General features: G+C 37.9%; 8 protein-coding genes across 10 annotated transcripts in view; 5 read left to right on the top strand and 3 right to left on the bottom strand.

The window, feature by feature from the left end:
• Positions 2500-4032, top strand: LOC104706335 (GDP-mannose transporter GONST4-like). The gene is made up of 2 exons (XM_010422522.2): positions 2500-3618; positions 3701-4032. Exons 1-2 carry the CDS (start codon positions 2717-2719, stop codon positions 3828-3830), a joined length of 1032 nt encoding a protein of 343 aa, XP_010420824.1. The 5' UTR covers positions 2500-2716; the 3' UTR covers positions 3831-4032.
• Positions 5302-6718, bottom strand: LOC104706334. Its single transcript, XM_010422521.2, has 2 exons — positions 6207-6718; positions 5302-6110 (listed from the first exon to the last, which is right to left on the bottom strand). Exons 1-2 carry the CDS (start codon positions 6562-6564, stop codon positions 5350-5352), a joined length of 1119 nt encoding a protein of 372 aa, XP_010420823.1. The 5' UTR covers positions 6565-6718; the 3' UTR covers positions 5302-5349.
• On the bottom strand, positions 7616-10017 carry LOC104706332 (glycine-rich RNA-binding protein RZ1B). 2 transcript variants are annotated; one of them, XM_010422518.2, is made up of 9 exons: positions 9873-10017; positions 9559-9657; positions 9011-9429; positions 8594-8660; positions 8472-8525; positions 8303-8371; positions 8162-8227; positions 8012-8080; positions 7616-7932 (listed from the first exon to the last, which is right to left on the bottom strand). In XM_010422518.2, the coding sequence occupies exons 1-9, from the start codon at positions 9981-9983 to the stop codon at positions 7861-7863; spliced, it is 1026 nt and encodes a 341-aa protein (XP_010420820.1). In that variant the 5' UTR covers positions 9984-10017; the 3' UTR covers positions 7616-7860. The 2 variants fall into 2 exon arrangements, with proteins under 2 accessions (XP_010420820.1, XP_010420821.1); XM_010422519.2 differs by having other exon boundaries at positions 8594-8657; positions 9873-10016.
• On the top strand, positions 10136-13076 carry LOC104706331 (tudor domain-containing protein 3). Of its 2 annotated transcripts, XM_010422517.2 has the most exons (7): positions 10136-10488; positions 10694-10861; positions 10983-11211; positions 11784-11999; positions 12195-12487; positions 12693-12877; positions 12998-13076. In XM_010422517.2, the coding sequence occupies exons 1-6, from the start codon at positions 10207-10209 to the stop codon at positions 12846-12848; spliced, it is 1344 nt and encodes a 447-aa protein (XP_010420819.1). In that variant the 5' UTR covers positions 10136-10206; the 3' UTR covers positions 12849-12877; positions 12998-13076. The 2 variants fall into 2 exon arrangements, with proteins under 2 accessions (XP_010420819.1, XP_010420818.1); XM_010422516.2 differs by having other exon boundaries at positions 12693-13063.
• LOC104706329 (probable plastid-lipid-associated protein 8, chloroplastic) lies at positions 13114-14379 on the bottom strand. Its single transcript, XM_010422514.2, has 4 exons — positions 14089-14379; positions 13872-13995; positions 13608-13787; positions 13114-13515 (listed from the first exon to the last, which is right to left on the bottom strand). Exons 1-4 carry the CDS (start codon positions 14317-14319, stop codon positions 13325-13327), a joined length of 726 nt encoding a protein of 241 aa, XP_010420816.1. The 5' UTR covers positions 14320-14379; the 3' UTR covers positions 13114-13324.
• On the top strand, positions 14624-16453 carry LOC104706330 (protein PGR). The gene is made up of 5 exons (XM_010422515.2): positions 14624-14880; positions 15004-15117; positions 15475-15697; positions 15775-16023; positions 16103-16453. The coding sequence occupies exons 1-5, from the start codon at positions 14732-14734 to the stop codon at positions 16232-16234; spliced, it is 867 nt and encodes a 288-aa protein (XP_010420817.1). The 5' UTR covers positions 14624-14731; the 3' UTR covers positions 16235-16453.
• LOC104706327 lies at positions 16748-20504 on the top strand. Its single transcript, XM_010422510.2, has 7 exons — positions 16748-16997; positions 17307-18093; positions 18177-18333; positions 18554-18598; positions 18996-19161; positions 19405-19775; positions 19858-20504. Exons 1-7 carry the CDS (start codon positions 16821-16823, stop codon positions 20174-20176), a joined length of 2022 nt encoding a protein of 673 aa, XP_010420812.1. The 5' UTR covers positions 16748-16820; the 3' UTR covers positions 20177-20504.
• Positions 20853-22432, top strand: part of LOC104706328 (mediator of RNA polymerase II transcription subunit 31) — a gene marked incomplete at its 3' end in the record, with an annotated part of 2953 nt that continues 1373 nt past the window's right edge. The window contains 4 exon segments of the mRNA XM_019228353.1: positions 20853-20923; positions 21025-21078; positions 21163-21260; positions 21375-21471. Of these exon segments, the coding sequence (XP_019083898.1) occupies positions 21029-21078; positions 21163-21260; positions 21375-21471 (245 nt within the window).

Raw genomic sequence — 22432 nt, 5'->3', positions numbered from 1 at the left:
GAGTGAATTATGAATATTATGAAGTCTTCGCCTTCCTCTTCCTCCTCCAATTAGTCTCTCTCATAACTCCGATCCAGATCCCAAATAATCCTCTCTTCTTCATCTTCTCCGATCTGGATCCCTAAAAACTCAACAACAACAATGTCTTCCTCTCGATTCGATTCAAGCAAACAATACACAACCACCAGCCTCGTAATCGGCTACGCACTCTGCTCCAGCCTCCTCGCCGTCATCAACAAATTTGCAATCACCTACTTCAACTACCCTGGTCTTCTCACCGCACTCCAGTACCTTACCTGCACCTTCGCCGTCTGGCTTCTCGGCAAATTAGGGTTTCTCCATCACGATCCNAAACAATTTCGCAAAACAGAGTGTCACACGTATATATAAAATATTATGTCGGTTTGTCCATCGAAATGACCAAAATACCCTCATTCACATTCTGAGAACCCAATCAATTTATTTGGGTTTTGCAGATATTCATTGGCAGGACCTATTTTTGGGATGAAAACCAACTCCCAACATCAATAGTTTTAACTTTCAAAAATAACAACAAAATTTTGTCATGAATATTATGTTTATTTTCTTAGGTAAATGGTTTGAGTAAATGTTTCAACACATACCATTAATCTAAAATAGAAAAACGCAGAAAAATATATGTTTAAAATTTTGGCTAGTGATTATTAAAACTTGTAGCATAAAGTTTTAGCAAAATGTATCTGCTTACTTAAACAACTACATTATGTTAGAGGGTTCCTATAGCTTCTTGTAATCTGAGTCATATAACATTTTAATATACGATAAAAACCAACGATTTTTCTATAGAAATATCGTATATTTTTCAAAGTTTAACATACAAAAAAAAAGGAAAAAAGATGGCTAGCTACACGAAGTATTGGTGAATACATGGTCACACATGCCAAGTATACTATTGTATACTCAACTACACAAAGTATATGTATTACATGACCACATGCATGAACTATATGACGTTATGCGGTCAACATCATAGACATATAATTCAGTACACCGGTCAATTGACTCCGGTGAAGACCGACGCTGACTCCAGCGTTGACCAACACTCAAAAAAAAAATCTAAATTAAAAAAAAAAATTATTATAGTAAATTATTTATGGGTTTTCATGATTAAAAGAAATTTTCTATTCAATATCCAAATATTTTTTATATATCTCTAATATATTCATTTTTATAATTAATTACTTTTTATTTTTCAAGCTAAAATAAATAGTTAAATAAAAATCATTTATAATTATTTTCAAGATAAAAAAATTCATTTATAATAATCTTCAAGATATAAAATCATTTATAATGATTTTCAAGATATAAAACAATTTATAATTATTTTCAAGATATATATATATATATATATATATATATATATAAATTTCTCATAATCAGATTATTTAATTACTACAAAATCAATAGAATCAAATTCAATTACTTTCATTAGAAAATAATATGCAAAATATTGAGTATATGAATCTTTACTCTAAATTTTGCATGGTAAATGTTATAAAAAAATTTATACACTCTTTACTTTAAAATTTACATACTCAAAATAACATATAAATAACAAAAAATTAACAATATTTACTTTTAACATATGAACATTTTCATTTTTACCCTCTTTTACATAATTACAATATGTTAAATTAATTTTTAGAAATTTTTTTTAAGGTTTGGGTTCTCTATATTACATTTAGGATATATTTAGGAAATAGATTCAAAATATCTTTAGATATTGAATTAACATATAAAAAACAACAAAAAAAAATTAACAATATTTACTTTTAACATATGAATATTTTCATTTTTACCCTTTTTTACACAATTACAATATGTTAAATTAATTTTTAGAAATTTTTTTTAGGTTTGGGTTCTCTATTTTACATTTAAGATATATTTAGGAAATATATAAAAAAATATTTAGATATTGAATAGAACATTTTTTAATTAATAAAAACCATAAATAATTTAATGTAATAATTCCTTATTTTTAATTTTTAATTTTAGAAATTTTTTTTGGTCAACACCGGAGTCAACACCGGTCTTCACCGGAATTAATCAATCAGTGTACCAGATTGTATGTCTATGGTGTTGAACACATGACGTCATATAGTTCATGCATGTGACCATATAATACATATACTTCGTGTAGTTGAGTATACTAATTGGTATGTGTAACTATATATTCACCTATGTAGCTAGCCATCTTTTTTCCAAAATATATATATATATATGTATCATATAGTATATTATCATGAGATGATTTAAGAAAGAAATATAATCAAACAAAAAAATATAAGAAAACAAAAGATTAAAAGTTGGAAGAAAGAAAGAGAATCTCAATTATTTGCCTAATAAGTGCATTGACTGGTTTATGTCTAAAAAACCAAAATTTCTTACACAATTAACAAAACTCCAAAATCAATTAGTAATTTAATTTCCTTCCATTAATGGTCATTTGACCACAATTAACACCACAATTTAACTCAAAGTGACTCAAAAACAAAGATTACAGCCAAATTTCTTTTTGCCATTCCCGTACGACACTGAGTGAATTATGAATATTATGAAGTCTTCGCCTTCCTCTTCCTCCTCCAATTAGTCTCTCTCATAACTCCGATCCAGATCCCAAATAATCCTCTCTTCTTCATCTTCTCCGATCTGGATCCCTAAAAACTCAACAACAACAATGTCTTCCTCTCGATTCGATTCAAGCAAACAATACACAACCACCAGCCTCGTAATCGGCTACGCACTCTGCTCCAGCCTCCTCGCCGTCATCAACAAATTTGCAATCACCTACTTCAACTACCCTGGTCTTCTCACCGCACTCCAGTACCTTACCTGCACCTTCGCCGTCTGGCTTCTCGGCAAATTAGGGTTTCTCCATCACGATCCTTTCACCTGGGAGACTGCTAAAAAGTTTCTCCCCGCAGCTATCGTCTTCTACCTCGCCATCTTCACCAACACAAACCTCCTCCGTCACGCTAATGTCGATACCTTCATCGTCTTCCGATCTCTCACCCCTCTCTTGGTCGCCATCGCTGATACTATCTTCCGTAGTCAGCCTTTGCCTTCGAGGCTTACCTTCTTGTCTCTCATCGTCATCCTCGCTGGTGCTGTTGGGTATGTTGCAACTGACTCGGCTTTTACTCTTACGGCTTATTCTTGGGCTTTGGCTTATCTCGTTACCATCACTACTGAGATGGTTTACATTAAGCATATGGTGTCGCATCTAGGATTGAACATTTGGGGATACGTTCTGTATAATAATCTCTTGTCTCTGATGATAGCTCCGATCTTTTGGTTTCTCACTGGAGAACACACCGAGGTTTTCGCCGCCGTGAATGAGAATGGTGGCAATTTGTTTGAGCCTGTTGCGTTTTCCGCTGTGGCGCTGTCTTGTGTGTTTGGTTTCCTTATCAGCTACTTTGGATTTGCTGCTAGGAATGCTATCTCTGCTACTGCGTTTACAGTCACTGGTGTTGTTAACAAGTTCTTGACTGTTGTGATCAATGTTCTGATTTGGGATAAGCATGCGACTCCTGTTGGTTTGGTTTGTCTCCTTTTTACTATCTGTGGAGGTGTTGNCTGACTCCAGCGTTGACCAACACTCAAAAAAAAAATCTAAATTAAAAAAAAAAATTATTATAGTAAATTATTTATGGGTTTTCANCCAGCAGTCTGTGGCTTTGGATAAACCTGTAGACACCGAGAAGGATAACAAGAAGGATAGTGAGAAAGGCGAGGAAGATGAAGAGTTGACGCCGTTGAATCAGGGGAAGATAGCTTCTGTTGTATGAAGAGAGGTTTCCATTTGTTTTGCACCCGTTTCAGGTGTGTAGCAATTGATTTCGGAATCTGAATACCTTTGCATTTTTTTTTTTACATTTTACAGAGGTTTCTGGTTTCTGACCTCTATATAGTATTACATTTTGTAAACCCTTTCTCCCCTCATCTTCTTATCCATCAATACAAAATCAGTTTCTGTTCTCTGTGTTACAATGTTTTAAGGGATGCACAAAAGATGGTGTTGTGTTGTTATTTTGTTTTGATGCTAATGTGAAAGAACAGTAAAAGATCCATCTCCCATACGAGTCTGCAGGCAAAGGAATGGATAATGTTTGTCTGCAGATTAGTAGTTGGATAGTCTCATGCGTTCAACTGTTTTACATTTTTGTCAGTTTACTAAATCCGTTCTGTTGAAACATTACTGTCGGGACAGGTGAGCTAGGTATCTATTGGCTTTTTGATTGATATAGATCATTTGAATGTGTCAGAGCATTATATAAACAAAGCCGGCCTTGAGGTCAAGCAAGGCAAGCCTGGGCTTGTGGCCAAAATGATTATATACATTTAACCGGCTGTTAAGACATCTAAAGTTGCTGAGTAGTCTAGCAGTAGAAGCATGTATTAAATTGGTATGTGACCATCCTCTCCTAACAAGCTAGCTTTTCAAGATGAGTACTTCTACCTATTAAATTTGCTTGTGTCGAGAACGAGCACACATACCAAACTCAGAACTGATAAGAAAAATGAGAGTTATAGCCTAATTGGTATGTTTATACGAGATTTTTTCAATTGTTAATTATATCATATCAACACTTTGACCTATAGGCTCCGTGCACTTCGCAAACGTTTGTGCACTACACGAAAAGAGCAATGTGGTGCTTCAGATCCACGTAGCCAGCTTAAAGTCTCTTTTTACTACAGAAAGGTTGAGGTCGTGCCGTCGTGGGTTGGACGCAATCTGACTGGATCTCCACCTTTGTGCTGATTCACATATTTTGTTTGTTATTTTTGGCATTTTAGTATCTATTACATTTATAGAATGACATAGGTTCAACCATCAGAACGTATTCTTTTAGAAACGTAACGTCTTTATGTCTTTATAATTTCTATAGAGTATTCTAAAAGTTAGCGAATTATAGTTTTGTTTTCTACACTACCTTTAAGAAGTTGGCTTAAAAAGCTTTTCTAAACTTAACCTTTCTACTTAATTTCAAAAGTAGGAGTGTGATGAAAAGATTTAGAAAAACCTTCATTACTGAAGTGTTGGTAATATTTTAAAGATAACAAAATGTCTAAAAGAAAGCTTATTTTTCTAAAAAAAACAAACCATCTTCTTCTAAGCCTCGTGATTCAATTATTTTTCTAGATTTTTGGCATCCGTGGTTGACTTAAATCCTCAAGCATGAGTCATGACACTGTCCCTCGTGAATCATTTATTAATCCCTCTGCAATGATATAACCAAAAAAAAAGAGAAAAAAACGTATGGTCGTATGATTGATACCGACATTAAATTTTTATATATAAAAACTTTACAAAGAGAAGGTGAGGCCAGAGGAGAAACTAATCCCGGCCATATTTGAGCCTTGCAAGAATCTACAATCAGGTAGTGGGACCAACTCCCACTTATCCTTCTGCTTGTCATAATCCAACCAAATTATATTCCATAAACCTTCATGATTCGTCATTAGAGCCACTCTAATCACCCCTAATCTCCTCTCTAAGCAACCCATCATCACACCACAAAGCTTGTTGCTGATCACTTCACTCGGTGCTCTTGACACTAACTCCCACTTCTCACCGTTTGCGCTTATTTCCCAAACCTCTACACTCTTCATCGTTTTATTCATCTTCGAATTATCTACTCTGTCTAATCTTATCATCACTTTGTATTCATCTCCATGTATATGCAACAGTTGACTCTCTAGATCGTTTCTGCTGAACCCGACACTCGACGGGCATTGTCCGATCGCGCTTTGGTTTAATCTCGGCCGCAAAATCCTCGGAAGCCGGTTCGTCATCGAACCATCGTCATCAACGTTCATCACAGTACTCTCGTGAGGTCGATTCGATAAGCTTAAGAATAATACATTGTTACTATTTTTCTCAAAAGCCAAATTATTTGTATCCTCTGCTTCTATAGTATGCCACGTGGCTGTGTAAGAATGATAAGTAAACAGAACCGGTCGGTTATTCACCATCTCAGCGAACATAAACCGGAAATGACTTGGATTTGATGGATCAGGCACAAGCTTCATACCGGATCGCCTCCAAGACGATGTTCCACGTGGACCTAACGGACATGAGCTGATTCTTGTAACGATCTTGCCAACCAAATCAACGGCTATAATTCCACTATGAGTATTGGAGGCAAATAGAAGAAAATTACCGCTGGCCGTTAGTAAATATAAATCTTCACCGGGGCGAATCTCCCCGGCGAGTATTTCAGCCACGGGGATCTTGAACCACCGTACGGATCGGTCAGAGAACCCGTGAAGCACACCGTTGTCGCGGCGCCAACGCCTCGTGTAGACGAAGATCCACGTGTCTCTCTGTGATCCGTCGTTGAGCTGTCGAATGAAACTACGGTCAGAAATTGTTGTCAAAACATACTTGTTGAGTAGTTTCATTCGGATGATCTCGGGTATACAAAGATGGAATAAAATGTTTTGTATGAGTTCAGAGGGAAGAAGGCAAAAGCCTATGTTGGTGTTTGTGTCTTTGTTACATCTTTGGCTTTTCTCCATTTCTTATTATATTTTTTTGAGGGGTGGTGGTTTCGAGTTGATAGGATCAACTTCAATGTTGTAGGTTATATTTATAGAAGAGTGATCTAACTAGACATAAACTTTGTGGTGGGAATATAAAATATTTTAAGTCGTTCACTTGTTAGGTCAAAGCCAAATTCACTACGAATTGATGAAATATATACCACTTATAAACTTTTTTTATTTGTTTTACTTGAGCTTAAAGGTACCATCGAAACCACATACATTAAAGTTGATAGGGGCATGAGTCATGACCTACTAAAATCCCCTATATCCAAAAACAAAAGAAAAATAGCATTAGTTTATAATCATAATATGACTGACTTACAAGACTAAAACTTACAATTTCCTATTAAAAGTGACCTAATTACTCTTTCAATAATCGTAATAACCACTAAAAGAAAAATATTCTTATCCACGTCGAATTGACAATACGGCTCACCAAGAAAACAAGGAGAAACGTGGAATTCCACTAGAGCATCACCACAGGAAGAACGTTTTTGCTTATGCTGTTTAGTGTTTACAGTTACTGGTTTGCTATAAGCTATACGAATCATGCCTTCAAAAGGATATAATCTATAATGAATTTTGAATGTTACTATACTGAAGTTTATATGAGAAGATAAACATATAGAGTATATCTTAAATGGGGTTGTTTTAAAGATCGTCATGTACAATGATGATTTGAGTGTTGGTTGGCTAACTTGGCTTTACAAGCAAACGATAGGTCAATGGATGTTCACATCTTTATCAAAATTAAAGCTTTCGGCTTACGAGTAATGGACGGTGGAGATGATGGAGGTCGCGTCAACCTTAATAGTTTAACTGTTTTTTTGTTCTCATTTTTAAAGCATTTTAACTATAGCCAAGTATATTTATTTTACTAAAGAATCAAAGCAAACATTATAAAATGAAATGTCATTTTCGAACCAACTTTATAATATTTTTGTATTAAAAGGCAAACTGTTAATAAAAATAGTATTTACAGAAAATTTTACATTGAGTGAAACCATTTTTGTTTAGTGTGATAAGTTTTGTAAAACTATCCAGTAAACTTAGTGTTTGGTTGGTTTACGTAGCACGTGAAAACATAATTATTTTGTTGATGTATGATAATAATGATACAATCTGAATGAAATGCATACATATTTGCTAAAGCAAATGCAAATATGTACCAAATGCGTAGCTCGTCTTGGGGGAAGAAAACTTACTCACACAGAGATAAGACATCAAAACTACACTTTAGACAGAGCAGATCATACATGCGGGTGAGCGTTACGCATACACGTTTCCCAGTCCTTCATCACCACCTGCCACGCCATCTCTAGCTGCTGCATTAACAAGCGACTGCGGAAAAAAATAGAGACTTGTTTCAGTTAGGCCTAATCCTTATGCAATGACGACAATCACGAGTTTAGAAAGTAACCTGGAGTTCCTGTTCACAGTCTTTAAGGTTGTCAGTGCACTCTCTAACCCTTGAAAATGACTTATGTAGCTACCACAAACAAAGACCATATGTCAACAAAAATTCCGTAATAACACTAGCTTCGAAAACAGGACCGGAGCCTATGCTTACCTTTGCCAATTCTTTTCGGCGTTGTGAAACCAGTTTCTTTTCATTGATCAACAAATCTTCTAATCTCTGTCTTAACCATTTCAAATGAGAACAAATCCATAGTCAAAAATTTCAGGTTTGTAAGATATAGAAAACGCATACCTTAGACTTTTTTTGTAACTCTGAGCACACAACTTCTTTTTCTTCCAATCTGTCCTCCACCACCAGCACCTTATAATTGAAACTAGCCCATCAATTCTTCCGATCGCTCAATGATCATGTAAAAATAGTTCACCAACAGCCTCTATGGGCAGATAAAACGATCTCATACCTCATCTTGAAGTGCCTCACGTATCTTAATCAGCGAATCCAGTTCTCCTTTCACCTGTATAAAAGATGCAAGTTGTCACATAAACTATGCAACAATACATGGCTAACAAACATCATCTTTACCTGAAAACTCTGATCTCCACTTGTATTAGAGAAGTGATCTTTTCCACGCCCATCAAGCATGGTACTGCTAATTGAATACAAACATAAAAAGATTAAGACATTTTAACAAAACCAAAGCAAGCCAAAACATTCGTCAAACGGTAACATGCACAAAGCCAACAGGAGTACGTGATTTCTTCAAATCTATTAAACCAGACCTTCGGCATTTGTGTTTATCAAAGACAATTTATCATACTTAACCACAACAGCATCCCCAGTAGCATCCCAGTATTGACTCATTTAAACCAGCAGACCAAATTTACAGGTAAAAAAAAATCTCATAGTACAAATAAACAGGTGGAGTACTCCTATATCTATCTAAAAGCTAACGGCCAATGTGAAGTCTACTAACTACACAAACTTCAACAAAAAGTTTACCTATCATCTCTCTTTGTTTCTTGGCTCCTACCTTCATGAGTACTGGTCCCATTGATTTTGATTCCCCTACCATTATCCCCAAAAGACCGATCCCCACGCCAATCTCCTCCATCACCTTCAAAAACTCTTTCCTTGTAACCATTTCTATCAAGCATATCATGATCATTTCTCCTCTCAAACTCCAGTGAATGCTCATAAGCTCTTTCCTTCTCTATGTAATGTTGATCTTTTCTTCTGTCCTGAGACCTATCCCGTTCTCGGGACCGATCACTATACCTATCCCTGTCATAATTACCATCACTTCTCCTATCAGGGCTCCTATCCCATCCACCGTGTGGTCGTACCCTCCCCGGACCTGGATTCATTCTTCCACCTCTTGTCGTCACCTCATTCACACGCACTGCACGCCCACCAATATTCTGATTACGAGCTCAGTACCGTCAAGAATATAAAATACTCCCAAAACATCATTATAGAAAAGGGAAAAAACAAAACTAGACTAGTTTTGTTTCTTTTTTTGGTTTTAAAACAAAGAAAAAGAACCATACTTTTCCATCCATGTCGTCGATAGCATCATCAACCGATCGACGATTTGAAAAAGTAACAAAGCCATAGCATTTCCCTCTTACACTCCGGTCATTCACAATCTGAATTCCCAAAACAGTACAAATATGTCAAAGTACACTCTGACCAGCTCACATCAATTAATATCTACTATCTCTTAACACCATCACAATAAGATTGAAATCTCAAATATGAGAACTAATTATTTATCGTTTAAAGTAATGAATCATCCTAATTAAGAAACCTAAATTTAGCTAAGATATTGGAGTAACAACAGAAAGAGAAGTTTTTTTTTAACCTTAACGGTGAGCACAGAGCCGTAAATAGAGAAGACACGGCGGACAGCCTCCTCGGTGATGTCGTAAGGTAGGCCGCCGACGTAGACGGAGTTGCCATCGTCCATCGTCATAGCTTCTTTAATCGACTTTAGTCGGATTCCACACGGAAGCATAGAAGTCATTCCCTCGAAACCTCGGAGTTACAAATGGGCCTGCCATTAGGCCCACTAACCAAACCCGGAGAAGAAAAAAAAAACAATTTTCTCGTAATTAAAGTTTTCTTTTTCGTAATTCCCTTTTTTAATTAAACATTTTCCCCCAAATTAGAATCTCAAACTTCTCCGGTGCGACGCAATGGAGGCAGCATCCACCTCCTCCGCCGGCGGCAACACTCACGCCGTCGTGATAAATGCTTTAACTAACCGAGGCTGGTGCTTCAGAGACGTATCTTACCTGAAATCTCTGGTCACTGATATCTACTCCTTGATTGGCGGCGGTAATCAAACAGGCGCGGTGGTGGACTCAGTGGAGGCCGAGCTGCTTAACATGGATATTAGATTAATCGGAGGCAAGTCCCTCCCTGATTCAACCGAGTTACGCAGGTGTTCTCATCTTCAAGGCCCCAAAGTTCTACAGGTACATCTCATTCACTGCAAAACAAACAGCTAAAAGACGACAGTAACAAGAATTAGGTGCTTAGAATTTATATCAACGTTGTTGGTTTTGGCTGATGTACTGAGGTTTCAAGTAGTTCTCACGCTTTGTTTGTATGTAAACGTTTTGAGTATTCCTAGTTTCTCTGTACTGTGTTAATTTGGTTTTCTTTGATTTATGAGCATAGATAAGTTCTGTTAGGGATGTTACAAGAAGTAGCGCAGAGGAATTCCTGGGAAGTTCAACTGCTAAACGAGTGTTTAAATTCGTTCTGACTGATGGGAAGACTGAGATATCTGCACTTGAGTACTCTCATATACCATCGATTAACAATGATGTGACTCCTGGTACTAAGGTATTACATCTCAATCTAATCAATTGACAGATTCATTCATGTTGTGTTGTCCGTGCATTGTGATCGAGTATGCATCAGGAGGGTGTCTTATGGAAACATAATACCTTTGCATCGTTGGCAGGTCCGTTTAGAAAATAAGGCTGTGATACGTGACGGTCTAGTATGTTTGACTCCAAAAGAGGTGACTTTATTGGGCGGTAATGTGCCATCGCTCACTGAAGAATGGCAGATGAAGAAAAAATATGCTAGTTTGGCTCATTCATCTGGAAGGAAATCTCAGGAAAGCAAAGCTGGTGATGGTCCTCCTCCATTTGAGGAGTTGAAGATTCAAAAAGGTTCCCATCACCGTGGTAAGCAATTGCTATTCAAAAATATGCTAGTTTGTCTTATTTTGCGCATTGCTATTCAATTTCTTCCAGTAGTTTATCGCATGTTTTTTTCACTTTGTAATAGCTTATCGCATGTTTCTTTCACTTTATAATGGTTGGCCAATCTATGTTAACAAATAGAATAGCTACCAATTTTGGATTTTATGTTGTTAGTGTGCATAAAATTGTAAAAGTTGTCTTGTCTGTGCATTTACTGCTGCAAGGATATTCTACCCAAATGTATTTTATATAGGCATATTAGTAATTTGACCCGAGCTTCAAAATCCCAACGTATCCGTTTATGTAACCTATGAGGATTCATGTAGATGTCTGATTTATGTTTATTCTCGGCTTGGTAGGTATTCAGTTTTGGCCCTGTTGGGTCTCCATTGTTTAAATACTTGAACTTGACTGACTGCATTTTTATTGTGTGGTAAAATGATGGTCTCTTGAATTGCTCTTCGTTTGTGTTGGCTTACACCAAGTATCGTGATGGAAGTTTGAACAATGCATCAGAAAAATTAATTTGTCAGCATATGTCTGATGATTGACAGATTACAACAAGACGACATCAAGGAACATCGTACCTACTGCTGCGGAAAGCAACGTAAAACTCGCCGGTGGAGAAAAAGTTGAAAGTAGTGAAGTTGGTGGGAACAAAAAAGGTACAGATACGAATTTACAAAGGAAACCTGCAGATTCTGATCCAAAATCTGTCAAAGTTGAAAATCAGGAAAAGCCAAGCAGTTCAGATACAAGACCTAAACAAGGTGTGCCATCTAATTTTTCTCCACCCGTTCTAGATCAAAAGCTCATAGCATATCAGATATTTGATGCGTTAATTAGTTTGGCATTTTCGTTAGGCAATTGCATTGAAGCTTTAGATGAGATAACTATCATTCGTCCCATATAAGGCCAAGTAAATCTCTTGCTCGTTAGTGCCATAACATCTCCCATTGTTGCAGTGGTAGAAGCTATTCCTTTACAGAACCAAGCGGCTGCGCAGATACTTCTTGAGAAAATGAAAAATTCGAGTTCAAATGACCGGCAATACCAAGGAAGAAGAGGTAGGGGTAGAGGTAGAGGTAGAGGGAGGGGGAGAGAAGAAGAAGACTCTGCAGTGCTTACACTGGATGAGTGGGAAAAGAAGAATACTGGCAGGGGAGGTCTTGCAACAGTTGACCGTCCTAGCAACACTACCCGCGATGAAGATCTTGCAAGGCAGCTTCAGTATCAGTTTGATCTAGAAGACTCTTATGTGAGTCACGACAACCTCGATTATCACTATGATCCGTCTTCTATGTGGCCATTTGATTTATTAACCAGACCATTATTTCGATGAGCACACCATTTTTGTCTTTCAATGACTTAGTACTTACGTTTTGGGACCATACAAACATAAATGGTTACATGAGAGAACTATGATTGTAATTTGAGAACTATGATTGTAATTTGCTGTGTAGGGGCAGGAGATGGATGGAACCGGGGCAGCGGATATCAGAATGAATATGTTTGATTACGGAAGACCAGATGATAGCTTTGGCCATGGAAGGGGAAGAGGAGGAGGAAGAGGAAGAGGAAGAGGGCGAGGACATAGGCGGGGACGAGGACGTGTGTAGATTGTGTAATGAAATCATCCAGGCTTGTGGTAATTAAACCAAACTTCATTATCTACATCTGTATGTCTTTATGTATAAGTTAGAGTAAACATGTATTGAGAGCTGCATTATGGATTCTTCGGAACTCATGTATGCTTTGGTCCTCACAGGTATGACAGTCTGTAGATGGTGATTTTGAGTGTTTCAGATATTCGTGAGAAGTTTTGAATTGAACATTCATCTTTTTAATTTGAGTTTGTGGCTGTAGTGGTTCTTTGCGAGAAAATACGTTGAAATATACCATAGCTTCTTCACCAACAACTCATCGGGAGTGAGACACTCTTGAATGAAGTTTACATTACAACAAAGTTCCTACTAAAACACCATTTGTGTACACAGGTTTGTTGTTTTCGACTGTTACAGACTCGCAAGTGCCAATATGTTGTTTCTTCATTTCTATAGTGAATTGTGACTGATGCTCGAGGGAAAAACAAATATTATTGACGCCTTCGGAAGACGAACAATGATCCTCTAGAGCCTAATCCCAACCTAAGTTTCTCATCGACGTATGTGATCCGAAGCTTCACTTCGCTTTCGAACCCGTATTTAAACTCAAGAGATCCTACCTTGATTTCCGGAGGCTCAAATATCACCTGAACCCACTCACTGTCCAACGCTGTCAGCTTCCCTATGGATAAGATCACACAAAAGGTTGAAGATTAAACATGGAAAAGATGAGGCTGGGTTTATATGGTTGTTTTTGTCTTATTCAATTGTTACCTGTCAAGGAGACATCTCCGTCAAGAAAACCAAAAGCAGTGATGGAAACTTTATTCCTGACGATATCAGGAGAATCAATGCCTTGTATCATCTCTTTCGTTTTGAAGAAGAGGCGGCCTATCACACTTCTGTAGCCTCCACCGGGAGAGGTTGGTCTAGAGCAGTACACCACGTCCCAATCTGCACACCACAATTCGAGAATTCACATTTATGAATCAAGGAAGAAGAAGCAAATCGCTCGCAGCTATGTTCTTAATAATTTACCTCCGAAAATGAGAGGGTTTTTAACTGGCTCCTTGACACAGTACTTTTGAAGCTCCCCAGCCACTTGTGCAACCTCCTTGTGTTGTTCAGGGCTCAGTGTCACACCTCCATCGCTATTCGCAACCTGTCTACCACTCCCCCCATAATTATCAAATTCTCTTCTATATGTCGTTCTCAAATCAAATAAAGATGGGCGTATAGTTTCGGGGATACAGACCTTAGAGAGGAGTGTAGAAATGAGATCATCGGGTCCAGTGCGAAGCTCAACGTTGGGAGCTGAAACAGAACTGACGACGAGTCCTAATCTTCTACTCCTGCTCCGCGAATCGGCCTTGTAAGGGATTGAATACTGAAGAGGGAGGTTCGAACGCTTCGAGGAGTTGAGGATCTGAGCCCGTGGTTCGGAGAAAGAAGACGCGATTGTAAGGGAAGAAGCAGCCGCAGCCATTATTGCTCTACAGTGAAAGAGAGAGAGAGAAGCGCAGATAGAAGAAAGGTGTGTGAGAGAGAGAGGGGAATACGGATATTGGTGATTTAAGTGGTGCCACGTCATAATAGAAATCGATTCCGAGTCCAAATCTCTCATCGCCGATTGGATTCTCCCCGTCCACGTAGGAAAAATATGTTCTCCCGCGTTATCTCGTCTGTTTACAAAAGCTATATCGGGTCAGCCCATTTAAGGCCCATTATTGAATACCAGGTCCAAGCCTGCGTAAACATCTCTTACCAACAACACTTAAAAATACATGAATCAGAATCAGTGATGACGTTGTTTGGGTCAACTGCTCTGTCTGTGCTCTCTCTCTCTCTCGACGCTCAACAACTGAAATCTTCGAGCTTCTCCGATAGTACTTGTAAAAATGGAAACGTCGCCGCAGCTCAGGCTTATCATCGCCGTCGTAATATCGTCACTCATCGCTTTCCGATCGTACAAGCGGAAGTCGCTCGATCTCTCCGGTGGAATTGCTGGATTCCTTGTTATGACCATCCATTTCGCCGCCGGTTTCAGGTTTCTTTCTACACCCGATTCTGATTTATTCGGTTATTGACATTCGATTGTTTCGTTATTGAGAAAGTGTTTTGTATTGGTTCGGATCGGATGAATCTGTTGAATCTATATATATAAAAAAAGGTACGGAGCTCTGCTGCTTGTATTCTTTCTTACTTCCTCGAAGCTTACCAAGGTTGGCGAAGATAAAAAACGACGCGTTGATGTTGAGTTTAAGGAAGGTGGACAAAGGAACTGGTACATTTTTTAATACGATGATCTGTTTCTGATAAAATTTCCTGATAGAGTTCGTTGTATTGACTTATGTGAGATTGAGCTATTTGGATTACTATGCGTTTGAAGCTTGCGATTTATTTAGATGTGGGATTAGATTAGCATACCTTTGAACCACCTCTTTCTAAACAAAGATATATCCTGTTCCTTGGTTGATGTTGATATTTAGAACTTCATAGGAGAGATTATTTATGTATTTATGGTTAGCCTCTAATATATTTTTCATTGGCATATTAGCAAATGATTTCTCATTTGTAGAAGTTATTTATTTGACCAATAAAAGTTGCTTTGACAGGGGATTACTCAAATATCTTGTTTCAGGTTACAAGTGTTATGCAATAGTGGGATTGCATCAGTTATAGTTGTAATTGCATGTACTTTAACGGGTTGGCAGGACAAGTGTTTGGACCCCAAGCAGTCCATAACTGTAACAGCTCTTATTGGTGGGATCATCGGTCATTACGCTTGCTGTAGTGGAGACACTTGGTCCTCGGAGCTTGGGGTTCTAAGTGATGCCCAGCCTCGACTAATCACAACGTTTAAGGTTTTTCTTGTTCCTTTTTTTTGCCAGTCGCTAATTAATTTTCCATGTTTAGCTAAAACGTTTGGTCTTATTCTCAGCCGGTGAAGAAGGGAACAAATGGTGGAGTTACTAAGGCAGGACTCTTAGCTGCCTTGGCAGCCGGCACCACTGTTGGCTTAACATTCATCATCTTCGGATTCTTTACTGCAAAATGCCCAAGCGATGTGGCTCTGAAGCAACTCTTAGTCGTTCCACTCTCTGCATTAGCTGGATTATGTGGGAGTCTTATTGATTCTGTACTAGGAGCAACCATCCAATTCAGTGGCTTCTGCTCTGTTCGGAACAAGGTACATTTCAAAAAAATGAACATGTAGATAATGTGGGATCGAGGGAGAAGACTACTTGACTGAATTATGTGTCCTGCAGATTGTAGGGAAACCAGGGCCGACGGTTAAGAAGATATCAGGTGTGGACATCCTTGACAACAATGGTGTGAACTTTGTCTCCATACTCTTGACATCCTTTCTGACTTCCATTGCTTTTATGTACATTTTCTGAATGCTAAAGTGACCAACCCTGTTTTCACTTTTCCACAATTTGGAAGCCAAAATTTAATATACACTTTGATATTATTTCTCAAATGCTAAATTTGTTGTATGCTGGGTGAATTCTGTTAGTTTCTTAGAACAGTCTTCTTTCAGTATGTATGCAATAATCACAGCTACAAATGTAATTGAACTTATTTTAATTTCTTACAACAGAGTCTTTTAAATCAAATTTTTTTTTTTTTTCCTCTTTTTATGTATGTGTTTGTGGTTGTGGCTCTGTGGGGCTTATGGCAAAAATGATGTTTTAGTGTTTGACGGTTTTAATTCCAAATAAAGGAATCGCGTATATCTGTATAAACACTGTTCCGTTGAGCTGCACACGACTACTACTACTACAATTTAGCCCTAGTAAGTGAAGCGGCAAAATCGGAAAAGTGAAAAAAAAAAAAAAAAATAAGGTTGCGAAATTGAAACGACGAGAGGGAAAATAATAAGCCCNCCCCCCCCCCCCCCCCCCCACCCACTTAGCACACGCACGCATCGGGCGGGGTGATAAAAAAGGGGTTTTGATTGGAGGAAGACGAACGGAGACTGCAATGGCGACGACGGCGATAAAAAAACCTAAAATTGAGCAAGGGGAAGAAGGTGAAGTAGTAGCAAAAACGTCCTCAATTCAAATCCCAGATGATAGAGAAGCTCTATTAGAGTTCATGGACCAGCGTGCCAAGTCTATCCAAAGCCTTAAAGACCAGATTTCAATCCTCGACAGAAAGGTCTCTTCTTTATTCTGCTTTATGTGGTCCAATTCGGCTTATTGTAGAGTGTGCATCAGTTTTGGTGATTAGGGTTTTTGCTTCTGTTTTAGGGATTTTGATTGGTTTATAGCTCCTAGGATCTTCCCGTTTTTGATTTCCTGTTATTGTTTCAATTGGAGCTCAGTTTTCAACATAATTATTGAGCTTTTCTCATTTGCTTCCTCGTACATAATATGCAAATGTCATTTCTTGCTCAAAACTTTGAAGGGCACCTAATTAAGTCCCTACTGTTTGGTCTTGTTCTTATGATTTCTGATGTATCTGCAGCTTGCTGAAGAGAGAAAACTGATGGCGGATGCCGAGGCAAAGTTCTTACAAATTGATCGTGTTGAAGATGGTACCTTATCTAAGTCGAAATCAAAAGTGCCTGGTAAAAATGGAAGTTTACTTGGTATAGCAGAGTTCTGGACCGAGGGAAATAAGGCCAAGACTGCCAATGAAACCTCTTCTACTCCACATTCACGTACTGAGATGGAATCCTTGAAAGTGCCAGCCATTATCTTACCTCCTTCTTTTAAACGAAGAGCTTCTGCACCCGTTAGAGCAGAAGTAAATGAGACCATCCAAGCTCAACCCATGGCTACAAGGGATCATAACATTCCAATGGAAGACATAAGTGGCCCTGAGGCCAAGAGACTTCGTAGTATTCCTGATGAAGTAGTAAGGGATACCCAAGTTCGAGATAATGGAGCTCAACCCATGGCTACGAGGAATTATGATGTCCCCAAAGGAGATAAAAGTGTCCTTGAGGCCAAGAGATCTCGTGGTATACCTAATGAAGTGGTAAGGGAATCCGAAGGTCGACATAACTTAGCTCAACCCATGGCTACAAGGGATATCCCAAAGGAAGCCAAAAGTGGTCTTGAGGCCAAGAAATCTCCTAGTATTCCTAATGAAGTGGTATGTGAAACTCAAGATCGAGAGAACCAAACTCAAGATAGAGATAACCAAACTCAAGCTCAAGCTCAAGATACCCAGACTAATAAGGACTTTGCAAGGCCAAGGATCAGAGTTTCTTCTAACATTTCTCCACAAGGACAACAGGAAAAATCTGGTAAAAGCCATTCTTTTGATTGATTTGCCTCATCTTACCTTCTCATTGCGTCTGAATCTATTGTTACTTTTTGTGTGTTTTAGAGTTTCGAGGACATGATGAGTTGATAGCGCTTATAAGTAGGAGCTCTTTGCGTCCTACAATTGAAGGTCGCACTGTAGGTATGCTACCAAGTTGTCACACGAAAAGAATGAGAAGTCTTGCTCTTTCTCCTTCAAGCCGTGAGCTATTTGCTACTAGGTGCTTTTTGCATTATTTTTGTTTGGTTCTTTTCCAAAAGTGAATAATAGACGCTACCTAATTTATTCTTTACTAAGGAAATGATATAATATACATAAGAGGGAACCAAGACACTAGACAAAGTTAAGTTAGCCAATCTAATATACTCTTGAGTCTTGACTCCTGTGCTTAATCTTTTTTCTTTCCCCCCTCTTGCTTTTGGTTTTTGGTTATTCTTCAGTGCATTGGATGGGGCGGTTCATTTCTGGAAGCTTCAGTCTGATAGGTAAACTCTGCCGTAAATATGCCTGATTAGCTTATGATATTTCTTGCTGATTTCTTAGGGCTAGTCAATAAATTGATATCTATGTCGACTGATTTTAGGAGGAGGGGTTATTGGATTGTAACATCAAATCCATACAGATTTCCTTGATTTTCAAATGTGTTAAGTTTATCTATATTCAATTCCAACTGATATCATCTTCATCCATCCATAAAGTCGGCGAAATTACTTTCGCTTATATTTGCCAACAAACCGCAATATTTTGTTGTACAAGATCTTAAGAGAATAGAGTTTGTACAATGTTCTCTTTACTGGGAAGTTTTGTGTCTCAGAAACCCCCAATCTTTTTAGCTCTTATTTTAATCTATACTAACCCATTAATGGTTTCACAATTGAGCAGGTCCACAGCTACTTTGTTTAAGACGGTTAATCGGGTAGCAGTAGATCAGAAGAAATGGGCAGAAGATATAGCTTGGCATCCATACAAGAGTGCACTTTTCTCCGTGTATACTGCAGATGACGGTCACCCTCAGATATCAGCCATATATCTGAATGAAGCAAGAGGGGTAAGAAATCTATGAAAGCTGTTTTACACTAGCGTTTTACCATAAATTAAATTTGCCATTGCACACTCATGAGTGGGAATGTGAGAGTTGCAGAAAGTTAACTAGGTCTTCCTAACCTGTTAGCAAAAAGAAATCAATTTAGCTGGAATAATTGGGTATTTGGTTCAACCTTGGATTTATCTATTTATTTTAAGATATAATTTGATGGTCATACTATTTTTTTGTATATCTGTTCATCTGCAGAGTTGTGAGTCAAAATTTCTGGAGGACAGGCCTCATAGCAAAGGTCTTATCAACAGAATCATGTTTACGCCTTGGGATGATCCTTGTTTCATAACAGGTGGGAGTGACCATGCAGTAGTGTTATGGCGGGATCGATGTGAAAATAATGCGTGGAAGCCGACGCTTCTGCATAGGGACTTGCACTCGTCGGCTGTGATGGGAGTTGCTGGAATGCGCCATAACAATCTCGTCTTGTCGTGTGGAGATGATAGGAGATTTGTTGGGTTTGATGCCCGGGAAGAAAAAGTCACATTTAAACATAGACTAGACAACAGATGCACAAATATACTGCCAAACCCGAGAGATGTCAACCTTGTCATGGTTCACACAAGGTAAAACAGACTCTTGATTTTATATATCCCCCAAGAAGCAACGGCCTCATAATTAGTTCCTTTGCTTGTGTTGTTTTTGCAGGCAGCTAGACCGGCAACTACGGTTGTATGATGTAAGATTGCCTCAGACAGAACTATTTTCTTTTGGGTGGAAGCAAGAAAGCAGTGAATCGCAGTCGGCTCTAATCAACCAGTCTTGGTCTCCTGATGGTTTACACATCTCATCTGGTTCTGCAGACCCTGTGATCCACATCTTTGATATCCGCTACAATGCACCAAGCCCGTCTCTCTCGATGAAAGCTCATAAGAAAAGAGTGTTCAAAGCCGAGTGGCACTCTTCTCATCCGCTGCTTGTCTCCATCTCATCAGACTTATCAATTGGGATTCACAAGCTATGGTGAAAAGAAACTGTTAGAGCCATCACCTGAATATTTGAAGGCCAGTCACTTATGAATGAAAGATTTTGTCTTGCAAGTTGTCGAGTGGCAAGTAAGACTCGAGCACAGCACGCACACTGGATACAAAAATTGTCTCGGGACTTGCATAGGTCAGTCCAGGGTCTGAAGGCTCTGATATTCGTATATTTTTTTGGTTTATCTGTGGGAAAACTAGCAGAAAATGTAGCTTTTAACACCAACACTCTTGTCGCATTTTTAATGGGATTACACAGCATTACATTAGGGCAAACTCGTTGGAGCCAAACATTATATACCCTTCAGATTTCTGACAGCTTGACTGTATAGTCTAAAACCTGAAGAGATTTCTCATTTCCCTAATCCTGAACCACAGCTAGTCAGCTAGCTTGGCAACGAGTACACAACATCCTTTATTGATTGTAGTCCCAAAATTGTATTTCACTGATCGATAAGCTTGATTTCAAACCACTTTTGTAACAAGAATTAGCGATTGCATATAGTTTCCACATCTTCAAAGTCCAAGATTTTTGTTTTGTGTGATTCTTGGTCTTGAGATAAAAATGTTCTCCATCTACTGAGACAACTTTTTAAACCGTAATTTTGTATTTTCAATTTTTTTTCAGAACCGGTTAAGGACTTTGGTTTATAACCCAAACTTAAATTCAGATCAGAAATCAGAACCACCATAGATAGTCCTCCTCCGTCTCCGTCTGTTTTCTCAGTCGATCTAAGGTGGGTGTGCGAAGCTTTTTCTGATTCCGCTTGAGAAATCCAAAATTCGATTCTCGTTTTTGGTATATGCATCATTGAACTCGTCAAATTGGTTGATTCAGGTTCATGGCTTCGCCAGAGGAGATTGATGATGATACATCAGAGATTCCATCCCCGTGGGTGCATCTTCTTCCTCTTCTGTACACTTACTTTCATATATTTCAATCTGCTCTTTAGTTGTTTAATTCGCATCTCTACAGGCCAAAGAACGTTTACAAGGATCCCGACGGTGGAAGACAACGATTCTTACTGGAACTTGAATTCATTCAATGTCTCGCCAATCCTACTTACATCCACTGTTAGTTTCTCTTCTTCTTTCCCCTTCTATAGATTAGGAGGAATCGTTCTAGGGCTTAGTCTTTGTGTTTTTTAAGTGTTTGCCATTATTCTTTTGGGTTCTGCTGTTTTGTAGACCTGGCACAGAATCGGTATTTTGAAGATGAAGCATTTATTGAATACTTGAACTATCTTCAATATTGGCAGCGACCAGAGTACATCAAGTTCATAATGTGAGTTGGAATATCTTATTGGAAGTTTTGGTAGTCATATGAAGGTTTGGAATATATCTTATTGCTCTGCTTGTTTTATCCGTTTCATTATGTTTTTGTGTTTATGTCTTGGTATAGGTTCCCACATTGCCCATATCTGTTAGTTGTCTATTTGAACATGTTGTAACGTTAAATAATAAGTTTTGTAGGTTTCCGCTCATGTATAGGTAACACTTACAATTTATGGTTTATTTATCTCTATGTGATTGCTATTTGCTTATAGGGTTAATGGCATATTGTGGCTTCTCACGATTCTTTTGTTTCATATGAGCAGATACATATGGAGAGGATAACTAACATGTCTTTTTCATATATTCAAAGTGAACTAGTAGCTGTTCATTGGACTGTTTCTAGAAACGCTAAGTGAGCAGCTAAAAGAGAGCCTTTGCTACAAGTAAGAAAGGCTTGGATGGGTTACATGTACATGTCAAATAGTGTTTCTATTCTTTTTAATGTTAATTTTATTTTGTTTTAGACTTGGTGACACTTTGTTATGTAAGACTTATTTTGGTTAATGTAATTTATGTTATGTATGTTGATTATTTTATGAAATGTAAAAATATAAATATATTTAAATAAATTTTGAAAAAAAAATTATAATAATAAATAAAACAGCATGAATTTTGTGATCCAATAAAATATATTATAGCATTCGATTAGTGCTATGATATAATTACGGTAAAAACTCTTAACATAGCGTGTAAAATGACTTATAACATTATCTTTAAAAATTTGAAAAGCGGGATAACATAGCATTTCTGTACTGCTATGGTATAATACTATATCATAGCATACGAATTCTGTGCTATCATATGTGAGGTACCTACAATAACAGTGGCCTAACATAGCGTTTGTAAAAGAGCTATGAATTACATATTATAGCGTTTCTCTCATGCTAACAATGTACATATTTGTTGTAGTG

Source organism: Camelina sativa, chromosome 8 (assembly GCF_000633955.1).
Source record: "Camelina sativa cultivar DH55 chromosome 8, Cs, whole genome shotgun sequence".
Taxonomy (NCBI): domain Eukaryota; kingdom Viridiplantae; phylum Streptophyta; class Magnoliopsida; order Brassicales; family Brassicaceae; genus Camelina; species Camelina sativa.
This window is presented reverse-complemented; position numbering and strand designations above follow the sequence as displayed.

Coding starts and splice junctions, on each gene's coding strand:
- LOC104706334 (XM_010422521.2), bottom strand. CDS start 6,564: ATGGAGAAAAGCCAAAGATGTAACAAAGACACAAACACCAACATAGGC. Junction 6,111..6,206: donor ATATTTACTAACGGCCAGCG/GTAATTTTCTTC, acceptor CATGTCCGTTAG/GTCCACGTGGAACATCGTCT.
- LOC104706329 (XM_010422514.2), bottom strand. CDS start 14,319: ATGGCTGCGGCTGCTTCTTCCCTTACAATCGCGTCTTCTTTCTCCGAA. Junction 13,996..14,088: donor TTTCTACACTCCTCTCTAAG/GTCTGTATCCCC, acceptor AGTGGTAGACAG/GTTGCGAATAGCGATGGAGG. Junction 13,516..13,607: donor CGGAGATGTCTCCTTGACAG/GTAACAATTGAA, acceptor TCTTATCCATAG/GGAAGCTGACAGCGTTGGAC.
- LOC104706332 (XM_010422518.2), bottom strand. CDS start 9,983: ATGACGATGGACGATGGCAACTCCGTCTACGTCGGCGGCCTACCTTAC. Junction 8,081..8,161: donor GCCGAAAAGAATTGGCAAAG/GTAAGCATAGGC, acceptor TGTTTGTGGTAG/CTACATAAGTCATTTTCAAG. Junction 7,933..8,011: donor ACTGTGAACAGGAACTCCAG/GTTACTTTCTAA, acceptor TTTTTTCCGCAG/TCGCTTGTTAATGCAGCAGC.
- LOC104706327 (XM_010422510.2), top strand. CDS start 16,821: ATGGCGACGACGGCGATAAAAAAACCTAAAATTGAGCAAGGGGAAGAA. Junction 18,094..18,176: donor AGGACAACAGGAAAAATCTG/GTAAAAGCCATT, acceptor TGTGTGTTTTAG/AGTTTCGAGGACATGATGAG. Junction 19,776..19,857: donor CTTGTCATGGTTCACACAAG/GTAAAACAGACT, acceptor TTGTTTTTGCAG/GCAGCTAGACCGGCAACTAC.
- LOC104706331 (XM_010422517.2), top strand. CDS start 10,207: ATGGAGGCAGCATCCACCTCCTCCGCCGGCGGCAACACTCACGCCGTC. Junction 10,489..10,693: donor AAGGCCCCAAAGTTCTACAG/GTACATCTCATT, acceptor TTATGAGCATAG/ATAAGTTCTGTTAGGGATGT. Junction 11,212..11,783: donor AAAAGGTTCCCATCACCGTG/GTAAGCAATTGC, acceptor GATGATTGACAG/ATTACAACAAGACGACATCA.
- LOC104706330 (XM_010422515.2), top strand. CDS start 14,732: ATGGAAACGTCGCCGCAGCTCAGGCTTATCATCGCCGTCGTAATATCG. Junction 14,881..15,003: donor CATTTCGCCGCCGGTTTCAG/GTTTCTTTCTAC, acceptor ATATAAAAAAAG/GTACGGAGCTCTGCTGCTTG. Junction 16,024..16,102: donor TCTGCTCTGTTCGGAACAAG/GTACATTTCAAA, acceptor TGTGTCCTGCAG/ATTGTAGGGAAACCAGGGCC.